At 53.1% G+C, this 13,315-nt stretch overlaps 1 protein-coding gene across 2 annotated transcripts in view; it reads right to left on the bottom strand.

The window, feature by feature from the left end:
* Nucleotides 1–8,743, bottom strand: part of ZBTB16 (zinc finger and BTB domain containing 16) — a 195,046-nt gene extending 186,303 nt beyond the window's left edge. The window contains exons 1-3 of one of the 2 annotated variants that reach the window (XM_023208271.1): nucleotides 8,707–8,743; nucleotides 8,245–8,411; nucleotides 3,544–4,901 (exon numbers count right to left, since the gene is read on the bottom strand). In XM_023208271.1, coding sequence (XP_023064039.1) covers nucleotides 3,544–4,811 — 1,268 coding nt within the window. In that variant the 5' untranslated portion in view covers nucleotides 4,812–4,901; nucleotides 8,245–8,411; nucleotides 8,707–8,743. Of the gene's footprint in view, nucleotides 1–3,543; nucleotides 4,902–8,244; nucleotides 8,535–8,706 lie in introns of those variants that run through there. The other variant, XM_023208269.2, reaches the window with a different exon arrangement.
* Nucleotides 8,744–13,315: the final 4,572 nt, after the last annotated feature.

Here is a 13,315-nt window from a genome sequence, read left to right as displayed (position 1 = left end):
AAGAAGAAATGCAAGAAGGATTGCTAGGTATCTAATCTTTACCAACACTCAGGCCTGTTGACTTAAAAATAAAATAAAATAAACCCTGTAGCCTGTTATTTTATCACCGATATATTTCCAGTGAATGCCACGGCTTCCTGGCATCAAAATCTCCCTTCCGATTTTTTTTTTTTTTTGTCTTGGCTTTTTGTTTGTACTGGTTATAGGGCTATTTTTTCTTCCACCACAGCATTTCTCAGACTGCTGATGGGTTGGGAGGAGACAGAGAACAGTAGAAAAAAGGGGATAGCACATTAATCCTGGAGTTTTGAGGGTGAGGGGGAGAAAAAAAGCCTTCCACAAAGGACGTCTATCTGGGACCCAAGGGGCTGCTGATCTGAGTGAGGGCCGAGCACACACGATTATTTTCTCCCCTTTCTGATTTCTTTAGACCCCTAAGCTTCTCACCAAAGGCACTGTCCCTGGCTCTAGCTTCTTGGGCTGCAACTGCTGACTTTCCACCCTCAGTCAAAAGCACATCCTCGGCCGAGCAGGGTGGCACACGCATGTAATCCCAGCACTATGGGAGGCCGAGGCGGGTGGATCACTAAAGGCCAGGAGTTCCAGGCTAGCCTGGCCAACACAGTGAAACCCCATCTCTACTAAAAATACAAAAATCAGCCGGGCGTGGTGGTGCATGTCTGTAGTCCCAGCTGCTCAGCAGGCTGAGGCAGGAGAATCATTTGAACCCGGGAAGTAGAGGTTGTAGTGAGCCGAGATCAGGCCACTGCACTCCAGCCTGGGTGACAGAGTAAGACTCTGCCTCAACAACAACAACAACAACAAAAGCACATTCTTCCTGTCAGCAGACCACATGTGACACCGAGGATTCCAGGGCCAGTGTCTTGCTGTCATATGCTCACAAGGACAGGGACATTCTCTGCACCACCTCAGTCAACACAACCCCCACGGAGGGTAGCACTGTGGATACTACACACTAGAACTCAGAGCCAATGAGGACCATGCAGAGATGAGGCCTAAACAATACGAGGGACAGAGGGTCAGTTCTTCACTGCTGCAGTGACTATGTGCCCATCCCAGCTCTAGTGATTTCTGGATTTTACTTCATTAATTTAGCACCAACTCTGTTGACCATCTCCATTTTAAGAAGTGAGTGAAGGCTGGGCGCACAGTGGCTCACGCCTATAATCCCAGCACTTCGGGAGGCCGAGGCAGGCGGATCATGAGGTCAGGAGATCGAGACCATCCTGGCTAACATGGTGAAACCCCGTCTCTACTAAATAATACAAAAAAATTAGCCGGGTGTGGTGGTGGGCGCCTGTAGTCCAGCCACCACTGGACTCCAGGCTGGTGACAGAGCGAGACTCTGTCTCAAAAAAAAAACAAAAGTAGTGAGTGAAACAAGGCCCAGAAAGGTTAAATAAGTATCACAGGCTGGTCAATTCCACTACCCAGGCTCTTTCGAATGTAACATGGCCAACCCTCCCTCTCTCCCCAGAGGAATGAGGGTCTTGCTGAAGGGGAACTTGGAACTCTCAAGAGAGTGGTATCTTTTGTAGCCCTCTCAGGTAAAGAAAAGCAACCAGGAACCAGGACCTGATGAGAGCTAGAAAAAAAATTACTTCCCACCATACCCCAGTTCTCATAGCACCCAGCCGAAATAATTCACATCCGGAAAGATGATACATAGATCTGGTCAACATTGGGGAGGGGGTTTCCTCTTTAGGAAAGTTTGAGCAGAAACAAACACAACCTCAGTCTATTTCTGAGCAGCAGAAGCACAAGAAGACACACCTTAGTGGCGGTTATTTTTCGCACCCACTGGAAAAAGTCGGCTACGTTTAGCTCTGCCGCACTTTCCACAAGGTAAGCCTCTGAGCTGTCGAAGAGGCAGGGTCAGAGCAGATTCCGGCTAGGGGTGATGAGATCAACTTCCAGATATCCCCACCCCAACCCCTCTCACTCACATCCCCCGTACCTGAATGAGCAACAGGGGAATGGGGGTGAAGCGGGGGAGGTAGAGAATCAGCAAAACAGCAGACCACAGGGTGTGCAGCAAAACACTGTCATCAATGACAACAGAAAGCTGGATTTCTTGACTCCATTCATCTGACCCAGAAACTAGAGGGTAAAATGATGGGCATAGTGTTTATGACAGAGGCAAGGAAAAAAAACAAACTTGCTACTGATTCCCTCTGTTATTTACTCCACTTCCAACAAGCAATCTCCAAAACCCTCTGCTCCACAGACATGATCCTCTTCGAGGCAGCAGAGTACCAGGGGCTAAGGACCTAAATTTGAATCCAGCCCTGCCTCTCACTATCTATGTGACCCTGGAAAAGAGACTTGACATCTGAGCCTTAGTATTGTTCCATGTAAAAGAAGGACATTACTGGCCAGGCACAGTGGCTCATACCTGTAATCCAGCACTTTGGAGGCCGAAGCAGGCAGATCACCTGAGGTCAGCAGTTCGACACCAGCCTGACCAACATGGTGAAACCCCGTCTCTACTAAAAATACAAAATTAGCTGGGTGTGGTGGTGCATGCCTGTAATCCCAGCTTCTCAGGAGGCTGAGGCAGAAGAATCGCTTTAACCCAGGAGGCGGAGGTTGCAGTGAGCCAAGATCATGCCATTGCACTCCAGTCTAGGCAATGAGAGCGAAACTTCATATCAAAAAAAAAAAAAGAAGAAGAAGGACATTACCTATCTCAAAGGGCTGTTGTAATGAAAATGCAACTCATGGAAAGTGCTTAGTACTGAACCAAACATGTCATAAGAGCTCAATGAATGGTTATTTCATAGAGAAGGAAACGGAAGCCGGAGGGAAGCCAATGCTAGCCTGAAGCGGCACTTACTTCAATGTGAGCAGAGATGGGATAAGAATGAGACTTCACAGGCTGCAAGACCAAGACTCTTATACCCATCCTTTCCCCTTGCATTTATATCAATTCCCCCCTAAATGCATGTGCAGGATCAGAGAATGAGAAGGGAGACAGAGCAAGGAGATTAACTTTCACCAGGAATAAGGTTTGGAACCTGCAGCTGCTCTTGTGGCTTAAGTAGCCTCCAGCCCCTCCCATTCTCCCAAGCTGCAGAAAGCCTGTCTTTGCAGGGACCACTGCATGGGAACCCGAGGCCCTGAAACCTAGTAACATGGTCAGATCCAGGGCACAAGAGACCCTCATCCCACTCCTTTTCTCCTTCTCTCCATTTTATTAGTCACTTCAAGCAAAGGAGAACAGAACAAACAGCAGAAAAAACAAACAGGAGCCCAAAAGCAAAAAACAGAGGGAAGGGCCTATTAAGAAGCTGAGCCCATGAGTGTCCCCTGATGCTTTTTGGAAAGATCCTAGGCCCTCTCACTACACTCTAAAAAATCTGCTCCCCTATCCCCCAGAACCTTAGAAGAAGTGTTTTTGGTTTTTTGACAAATTGCCAAGACAGGGGAGTCAGGCCCCTAACCTGGGAGCAGCCAGGGTGTGAAGAAGGGGTGTGAGGGCCTCAAGTCCCACATCAGGTGTGGGGCTGGAGCGGGGCCTACCTGTGCTGCTCCACAGCCTCGTTATCAGGAAGCTCGACCCCACACACGCTGCACTGCTCCCCGATGGTCCGGCTCTCTGACTTCATGCCCACAGCCAGCTCCCCCAGCTTGCTGAACAGCTCCCTCTGGATGAAGCCCTGGGGCAGCAGCCCCCCATAGGTGCTGAAGTCCATGGAGACAGCCAGGGCAGGCTGCACGTGGAGGCCAGAGGTCACCGAAGATGGCATGCTCAACACAGCGTCAGCCTTGTGGTTGGGCAACACGGAGTAGATGCCCAGATGCTTCTCAGGCGGGGGTGCTGGGTGCTCAGGTCGGCCAGTGGGGGCCTGGCCGGCCTCAGCTGGGGGTGGCAGCTGCTCAGCACTCTCCTCTCGCCCATAGTGCAGCTCCCTAGCACTGGTGATGACGCTGCTTCGAGTTGGGGTCCCAGGCCCCTCTTTGCCTCTTTCCTCAACTTTGTCCCCCATCCCTCCTGAGACGCTGGACTCGGCTGCCCCAGGGCTGTCCTGGCTGGGCACCTCATCCACCTGCATCATCTCCGTCTTCACCTCAGCCACCCCAGGGTGCCGCCCACCCCCAGCCAGAGTTGGCTCCTCGGGCCCTGCAGGTGGCTGAAGAGTTCCCTGCAGGAGAGACTGTCCTATGGTCATCAAACTGTCCACTGCAGCCTTGGTGGGACTCATGGCTGAAAGACCAAATGAGGTGGAGACTGAAGGGCTCTGGTCCACCATGGGCGCAGGGAGGCTCTGTCCAGCCACACTGGCATACCCACTCTCCTCGCTGGAATGCTTTGAGATGAAGATGTTCTTGAGGTACCGAGCCTTGCGGTCCTCTTCTTCCTCGGCCCCACCGTCGGCCATGGTGGCCTCTGTGTCATTGTCGTCTGAGGCCTGGATGGTCTCCAGGATCTTCAGGCACTGCTCCTCCAGGTACTCGATCTCCAGGATCTCGGCAGCATACAGCAGGTCATCCAGGTCCTCCGCCTTGGCTTGCAGCGTGGCTGTATATGCATACTCCAGAATCTGCTGGAAGGTCTTTGGCGAGAGGAAGTCCAGAGTATAGTGCTGACTGTTGCGGTGGAAGAGGATCTCAAACATCTTGCTGGTGCAGGCCAGCACCGTCCGGTGGGCGTGGAACTCCTGGCTGTCCACCATGATGACCACATCGCACAGAGTCCCGGCCAGCCGCATCTGGTTGGCCTTGCACAGCAGCCCCGTGGGGTGGCTAGGGTTCTGCAGCTGGATCATGCCCATTTTTGTCAGATCCATGGTGCTCCCCTCGGCTCAGGCATGAGGCTCTCTTTCCTTCTGGGCTCTGCGTGGCGGGGCAGGGTGGGCTTCCTGGGCCAATAGAGGGGGCTAGAGGAAAGAAGAGGGGAAGAAGCAAAAGAGATGAGAGAACAAAAGACAAATTCATCAGTGTCCCTAAAAGAATTCAACCACTACAACATGCCCCCTCCTCCCTGCTGCCAAACCCCTAGCAAGAGAATCTTAGAGATTTTAATTGAAGTAGCTTCCTAGAAATCTACAAATCTGCCTTTCAAGCCCAGGGATGCTGAGAGTGAAAAGAAGGTTCTGCCACAGCAGATGCCTAATTCACTACTCTATGACATCTGTTAGATGAAGTGAAATGAAAATTGTAGTGAAGTCCTGTAAGTCCTCAGCTTTCTCTGCATCTGAGAGTAGGAGCTCCCTAGGCAAGGCCAACATTCATTATGACGAAGTGCACTTACTTAAAATTAGCAAGACTTTAGCCCCTTCCTTGTCAGCTTCACGCCAACCCCCTGGATGTCAAACCTCATCTTTAAAACAAAGTTTTTCTAAACTCTGCCTCACTGCAGGAGCCCCAGAAGCAGAGTCAAACTCACTGGAGGCCAGGAGCCTGTAGTCATGGCCCACAGACATCTATGGACACTGGGCTCTGCTCCGCAAAGGCTATCCTCTCACCATCAGCCTTGGCCTCTGGCCTTCTACTATTCTCAAGGTTGCAAAGCACTGGCAGCCCCAAGCCCTGTCCCTATCCCTAGGTACTAACAGTCACATATATACAACCCACACACAAACTTAGGTCATTTCTACCCATGGAAGCCTCACAGTTATTGTATGTATAATCTAAAATCTGAACTGTGTGTATGTACACCAGCCAGAGACAGACAGAAAGAGTGTGTGGGGCAGGGCGTGGTGTCTCACACCTCTAATCTCAGCACACTGGGAGGCCCAGGCAGGCGGATCACTTGGGGTCGGGAGTTCGAGACCAGCCTGACCAACGTGGAGAAGCCCCGTCTCTACAAAACATACAAAATTAGCCAGGCGCGGTGGCACCCGCCTGTAATCCCAGCTACTAGCGAGGCTGAGGCAGGAGAATCACTTGAACCCGGGAGGTGGAGGTTGCGGTGAGCCGAGATTGCACCATTGCGCTCCAGCCTGGGCAACACCACCAAAACTCCGTCTCAGAAATTAAAAAAAAAAAAAAAAAAGCGTGTGTGTGTTTACATACACACACACACACACTTATATAAGGTGCTGTACCTACCGTCCTGCCCACAACTGCCCGGTGGACAGGAGGATCTAAAAAACGAAGAAGGATGGATCATTAAGGTATAGAGAGAGACCACAGTAAATACGCTCCCCTACAGCCAGGAGCGCTCATGCTGGGCTGGGTGTGTGAACTCCACGTGTGTCCCACAGGCTCCAAGGAGTCTGCAAGTCCTATGACCAGGGCCAGCAAGGGATGCCGGACATGGCTCAGAGGCGCTGGAAGTGATACTGGCACCAGCATCTGTGGTGTGAGTTACAACCAGTACGAAGGGAAGACAGGGCTGGGAAACAAAGGCCTCTCCCAGAGCCTGTTCGGGATCAATAAGAGGGCTCCTAGACTCCAAACTCCGCTTAAGGAGTGTTAGAAAGACCGCGCAGGCCCAGGGCCCTCCCCGTGTCTGCCTTGCAGCGACTAATATTGCAGTGAATGCACTGAGAGCAAGGAACAGCAAGGTCTCTCCCTCACTCTTCGAACACTGCTTGCTTGCCTCCACCCGCAAAAGAAGGTCTATCAGTTCAGGAGCCACGAAGCTCACGCAGAAAGGATTCACAGGACGGCTGGTCAAGATACTTTTGTTGCCTACCCCGGGGTGGGGACGGAGGCCGTCAAGGGTGGGATGAACATTCAGCAGAGCCTCGCCACCGCGTGCTTTCCCGCAGACATCAGGGCTTCTGAGAACTAGGAGGGAACAGCCAAAAGAATTGAAGCTTGGCGCCCCAAAACAAGCCCTTTGGGTCCTGAGGGAAATCGGGGCGCCCAAGGGCAGCCGTCTTCCCCACCCGCCGCTCGGCGCCCGCGATCCGGCCGGCGCTGGCTGCAGCGTCCAGCCGGGCGGCGCGGGGAAGAACCGGCGATAACTCGCCTGAGCTCCGGGGATCGACCGCGCTCTCACACGCCTCCAGTTCCCAGCGACCCCCACCGAGACTTGGAGACGACTTCAGGAAACTTGGGGAAGCAACTTTTCCCGAGGAACTAGACGCCTGAAAGATGAAGAGCTGAGCTAGGGACGAGGGAAAGCGAAAGAGACTGGGAGGAAAGGCGACAGTCCGGGCGGGCTGGACTCCGCGGGGAGAGCAGCAGGGAGGCGGACCCGCCCCACGGCTAAGGGGAAGCACAAAAGCCCCGCAAACGAGTTGTGGGAGGAAAAGGCGAGAAGGGGTCTGCCCGCCCTCCCTCTCCGACCCAGGGCCTTGACCCCCGGGGAGCGACCGGCTGGGTCCCGGGCCTCTGGCCAGCGGCGCCAGCGGCCGGCGCGCCCGGCCGAAGCACGGTGTGAGCGTCTCGGGGAGGCGGCGAGCCAGTCGGTGCGGAGCGCTCCGTGCGTCCCAGTGGGTCCGCCGGCCGGCGGGACCCCGCGCATTTCAAGCGCGTGCGGGCGTGTGCGAGGCGCTGTGCGAGCTAGCGGGGGGCGCGCCAGGGTGGGAAAGGCATCCCGAACGCATCAGGTGCAGAGACCCGCACCCACCGAGAGCGGCCGGGAGCGCACGGCGAGCTCCGGTGTCACCGCCGGTCCCGCCGAGAGCCGAGGAGGGCCCGCAGCGCTGGAGACCCTCTGGAGCTTCCCTCCCTCCCCTGCAAAAGGGGGGGATCAAGTCCAATCAATAAAAAGCCCACCACGTTTTTTCAAACAGAAACAAAACGTAAGCAGTCCCAGTCCTGTTCCCCTCCGCCCCCAGATCTACTCGTCAGCTCCTCCGATTCTAGCTTCCCAGCCAGCCGGCGAATAGACACACAAATAAATAAACCACAACCCTATCTCGCGCCCGCGCACCGGTCCGCATACATAAGAGCACCCACCGGCTCTTTTCCTCCGCTGGCCCCTGGCGGTACAAAGCCTCCGGATCCCCGACCCTCTGCTCACGCCCTCAGCCCCCGCAGACCGCTACGCCCCCCACCTCTCACCCCGAGCGTGCCCTAGGAGAGGAAGGGCTGGGGAGGCAGCTGTGCCCAGGCTGACAGCCGGGGCTCCCCCTTCTAGCCGACCCCCAACCGGTTGCGGCGACGGCTGCAGCGGCAGGAAGGGAACACGCCAAATAAAAAAGGCACAAGCCCAGCGGCCGAGTGGCCGAAGCGAGCGCGCGCCCCCCAGACCTCTCCAGCCCCGGGGAGCCCCGGCGCGCGGCGCTCGCTCGGCGGTGCGCCTCTTCCCGGCCCCTCACTCACCGCAGCCGAGCCGGGCGCTGTGGGGTGGGTGTGCGTGCCTGTCGGGGGGTGTGTGCCTGTGTCGGGGAGGGGTGTTGCTCGGGAACTGTTGCTCTCCGTATCACGGCGGCAGCGACAGCATCGCCCGGCAGTTCGCAGTACCCGCTCTCATCGCCCTCAACTCCTCTCTGCTGCGAGGTTAGCAAATCACCACCGGCTGCTGCGCCTCCGCCGCGTCCCACGTCAACGCCGAGCCCCCTCCCCTGCAAGGCCCCGGCGCCTCTCCATCTTTAGTGCTGGCGGCCGAGCCCGGCTCCCTGCCCACAGCTGCCCCCCTTCCCTCCCCCCTCCCCGTCCCCGGGCTCAGCCCGCCCACCACCCCGCACTGGCCGAGCCCGCGCGCGCTCCCCGCCCCACCTCTCCTTTCCCCTCCCCTCCCTTCCCCTCCCTTCCCCGCGCTCCGCGCTCCGGGCTTCGCCTGACATCTAGCTGCTGCTGGGGCGCCGGCGGCCGCCGCTCACCGGCCGAGCGGAGAGGAAGGAAGGAGCTAGAAGACAGGCGTGCAGGGGACGCGGAATCCTTAATAGGGGAACTGACGGTGAAGGGCGCGCAGCAGCCCCCACCTACTCCCAAGATGTTAATTTCCATTGGCTACATTGTCCCCCCCTCCCCTGCACCCCGGTGCTCAAGCATGCAGTTTTGTCCCCTTTTCCAATGTTTGCCCCAATTCAGTGCGTGTCATCTCGCCTTTAACTTTTTTCTCATGGCTCTGGGCTGCATTCCCAGTAGCCCCTGACATCTGTTTCAAAAGGCCGCTTTCCTAGCCCAAACCCGGGCCTCTCATCCTCCTGGCTACTGCGCGCCTCCCGGCTTGAGCATCCGGATTTCAAGAAGTCTCCCGAGGCAGAGTTCGAGGATCCTGGTGAACCAGGTGCCCGAAGGTCCGCGGAGATCTCTTGTCGAAGCGAGACGTCCCTGTTTAGCTGTCGCGATTGCTGGAGGCCAAGGTCGAGTCCTGGGAGAAACTTTTCTCTCTCAGACTTGGACAGCCTCTCGGCTCTGCCCGCACCCGACCCCCCACCCCCAGCAATCTGGGTGCAAACAGTTTCCGAGAACTGCGCCCAGCTCAGTGCACAGTCTTCAGGGGGCAGGGGGAAACTTGGAAAAGCTCTGGGCCCCTCAAAAGTGCGTCCTCCTTCAGCGGGCCGCCCTACTTTAGAGGGTAGAGCAGCCAAAGAAAATGTACCCTTCCTCTGACTACAGAAAGCTGCCCTCTTCTCTTTTCCCTGGAGCTGAGCGAAGGTAGGGTGCCAGAGGCGGGAAGCGCTCTTTGGGCACGGGCTGTGGATTCTGACCAAAACCCAGGAGGTTGGGGTGGGAAGTGGGAGTGGCTGAGAGCGCCATCCAGGGGTCTCAGGCCAGTCAGCCCTCGAGGTCACGTGGTTTTAGCAATGCGGGGCTTATGTCACCGAGGCCTGGGTCTGCATGTTCTGTCCGTGACTCGCGGGTGGGCCAAAGGTTTTCCGCAGGACTCACCTAGAATCCACACCTCCATGCATGCCTCTGGCACTGCCCCAGACGGAGAGTCAAGTCACTCTCCCATGAACTGTAGCGCCATGGAAGGTGGCAGAAATCTGTATCTGCCCGCTGAAGGCCAGACAGCAGAGTTTACACATCGGAACTGATCCGGGTTCACAAGAGCCGCTCATGGGACAGCCCCAAAGACGGGTCAGTCCATCCCAGCAAGAGCCACTCCTGACTCCTAAGAGCAGGGAAACCTCAGCCCAGCAGGAGTCTGCAGAGAGACCTGGGCAGGGGAACACACTTGAGTGAAGGAAGGACTCCTCTGATAGCACTGGATACAACCACATCAAACCCAGGGCAAGGGAATGGGAAACCCAGTCCCTGGGTATTCATTTCATTAACAATACAGAGCAATCCCTTTTAGAGACTACCTATTTCTCTAACTAAGGTCTATACACCCTGTTAGAGGAAAGGGATTTAAAGAAAGTTAGGAAAGAACTGGTCTGCAAGGAAAGCAAGAGTGGAGGGATGTAAGGAGAGGAGAAAAGACCCTCCTGGTGCCTCACCAGGGAAACAGAAGAAAGAATCATTACACTTGTTGAGCTTCTGCCTAGGTAGTGCCTGCTGGAGGTTTCCGCTTTGCTGTCCACATCCACCTACCAGCCTCTCCTCAGTGCAGTAGCAGGAGAAGCACACAATTAACCCCCTGATCCTAATCTCCTATTAATCCTCAAATCAGAGAAAGAGAGAATCTCTGGAAACAATGGGAGAGAACGCACGATCCTCCATGGCCCTGGCCTCCCCACCCCCGTGCCATATTCACTCTATGTGAAAATCTCCCTTGCTTCATAAACTCTGCCCATTAAAAAGCCCAGCCCTTGTTAGTAAGTGTTAAAGAGAGATTAATGCCTGAATTTAAGAGGTGGAGAAGGTAACAAAAAGGAAGAAGGCAGGCGAGGCTGTGGGCTGAATGCCAGCATTGGGCTCCAAGCATTTCCACTTAGCGCTGAAGGCTGGCTGCACAGCAGTTTGATAAGGTTTATTGGGCCCAGATAAAGCAGCAGCAGCTCCCCCACCAAAACTGGCACCATTTATAGCCAGAGCTATGTCCTTGGGTCCTGGGAAGGCTGATGAGAATCCTCAGTTCAGAGATTTCATATGGCAGCACCTAAAAACAAGCAGGATGGAAAATTACAAGAGAATACTCAATCGCTCTCGCGCGCGCATGCCCGCTGTCTTTCTGTCTCTCATGTTCATGTATTTAGAGTGATTTTTCTTTTACATTTTTTCTTGAAGGGTCTTGTAAGGGAAATCTGGGTATCAGTTCTAAAAATACAGGAGATCTCAATCTCAGGGGGAGATCATGCTAGAGACAGAGGAATAGATGATCTGGCCTTTGCATGGAATTCCATTGCTAAATCTTCTTATTCTCTCATCTCCTTCTTTACCCATGTACCTCCCACCACTGGCAGTCTTTCAGAGCTCAGTTAGTGGAAGAGGAGGGTATAGCAGTTCTAAGAGATCATACAGGAATGAGACAGTGAAAATAATAACTCGTTCTCAGCACTGGCTATGAACCTTAACACATTACCTATGTTGTTTTATTTAATCCACATAACAATCCTATTAACGCAGGTGCTATTATTTTCCCAGTTTCTGTGGACATGAAAACTGAGGCTCAGAGAGATTAGGTGCCCTACTGCAGACTGTAGCTCTATTAAACATCAGAGCTGAAACTTTAAATCAGACCATTCTGACTGCAAAGCTCATGCTCTTAACTTCTAGATTATATAGCCTCTAGTGAAATAGATCAAGGAAACAAGGGCTTTTAACTTTCCTTCTTCTCTTGCTCTACTGAGGCCAAGATCTGTGCAGCAGCCAACCAAGCTGAGGACCAAATGGTTCTCAGCTTGGTCACCAGGTAAACAGACTTAGATCCCCCAGGATCTTACACTTTGTCTCCTCCCTCAGAATCTCAGGCAGAAGTTGTGGAGGGGGCTTTGAATTACAAAAAATCTTCAACTAAAGAGATAGGAAGAAGAATGTAGTGGTGTTTTGAGTATTCTGAGTATGAATGGAATGTTGCAACTCTTTAAGTTCCAACTCTTAATTTGGGACATATATTTAATTTTTTTATTTCATTTTTTCTATCACGATTTAAAAAAAAATCAAGGATCCCTACCTTTTGGGGAGAAGATGCTACTTTGCATTTCCCCAAAAACTTGTGATGAGTGGAGAATGAAGCATGTTCACGGAGAGATGCAGGTAGTGATGCCCTTGAGTAGAGGAAAAGTATTTTCTGCAGTTGAGAACTCCAGATTGCCACTGGGGAATGCACCAGGGCATCAGACCTTTACCCTACCGGGGACTGTTAGGGGAAGACACCACAAACCTATTGTGTCCACTTCTGGAGTCAAAAAATCTCACAGTCTTATAGTCCTTCAGATCATCATTCCAGACATCTACTATAGAGCTGTGGGTGATGTCAACAATTGGGCAGAGTAGGCTGGGCACAGTGGCTCATGCCTATAATCCCAGCACTTTAGAGGCCAAGGCAGGCGGATCTCTTGAGGTCAGGAGTTTGAGACCAGCCTGGCCAACATGGTGAAATCCTATCTCTACTAAAAATACAAAAATTAACCAGGCATGGTGGCATGTGCCTGTAATACCAGCTACTTAGGAGGCTGAGGCAAGAGAATCGCTTGAGGTGGCTGCCTCAAGCACCACCCGGGAGGTGGTGGCTGCAGTGAGCTGAGATTGCACTACTGCACTCCAGTCTGGGCGACAGAGAAAGATCTCATCTCAAAAAAAAAAAAAAAAAAAAAAAAAAATAGGCAGAGTAGAATTTACTCCTGTATATGTTGACATTTTGTTTTTGTTTTTAAAGTTTAATTCTTTCACACTACTTCTTGAATGCCCCCTCCAAAAAGAAGAGGGGGAAAGAATCAGGTGATATGTGTGTTATGTGTTCCGGTTAGTTGATGCTCAGCAAATCAAGTAAGACGGCTTCTTTAATTAGTGATTGCCATCATCCCTCATCCCCCACCCCACCACTACCACCACCATCACTGCCCCAACCAACAGAGACCTGGTTAGTGGTGTTTACAAACTTGAGTTTCTCTTCCAGGTGCCAAGTATGCCCTTCCCTCATCTGCAGAGCAGAGAGTAACTTTTCAAAAGGGCAGGAGGAGGGATTTTTTTTTTTTTTTTTTTTTAGCCCCTGAGGCCTTGGGTCACTGTGACCCCAAGATCTTCATGATTGAGGAAGAAAAAGCTTCTTCTTCTCTCTCTCTTTTCCCAACATATTGCAAATGGTGTTGGGACCTAATGTTGTCAACTCACATAGCAAATCTGAGTTGTTATTAGTGCAAAGATGCCCTAAGGGGGTAGGCAGCGAGGATGAGATCTGCAACGAATGTTATGGGGAAGTGTGTTCATAATTATAATGGGATTTAATGTACACTGGGACCAGATGATGGCAGCCATTTAAAAAAGAGATGCTTACTAAGAGAGGTCCCTTAATGACAGGCAGCAGGGCTCAGGATATTATGGAAGAAGCACCGTGTTT

The sequence above is a fragment of the Piliocolobus tephrosceles genome, chromosome 13 (genome assembly GCF_002776525.5).
Source record: "Piliocolobus tephrosceles isolate RC106 chromosome 13, ASM277652v3, whole genome shotgun sequence".
Classification (NCBI taxonomy): Eukaryota; Metazoa; Chordata; class Mammalia; order Primates; family Cercopithecidae; genus Piliocolobus; species Piliocolobus tephrosceles.
The sequence above is the reverse complement of the archived record's forward strand: the minus strand, read 5'-3'. Positions and strand labels throughout refer to the sequence as shown.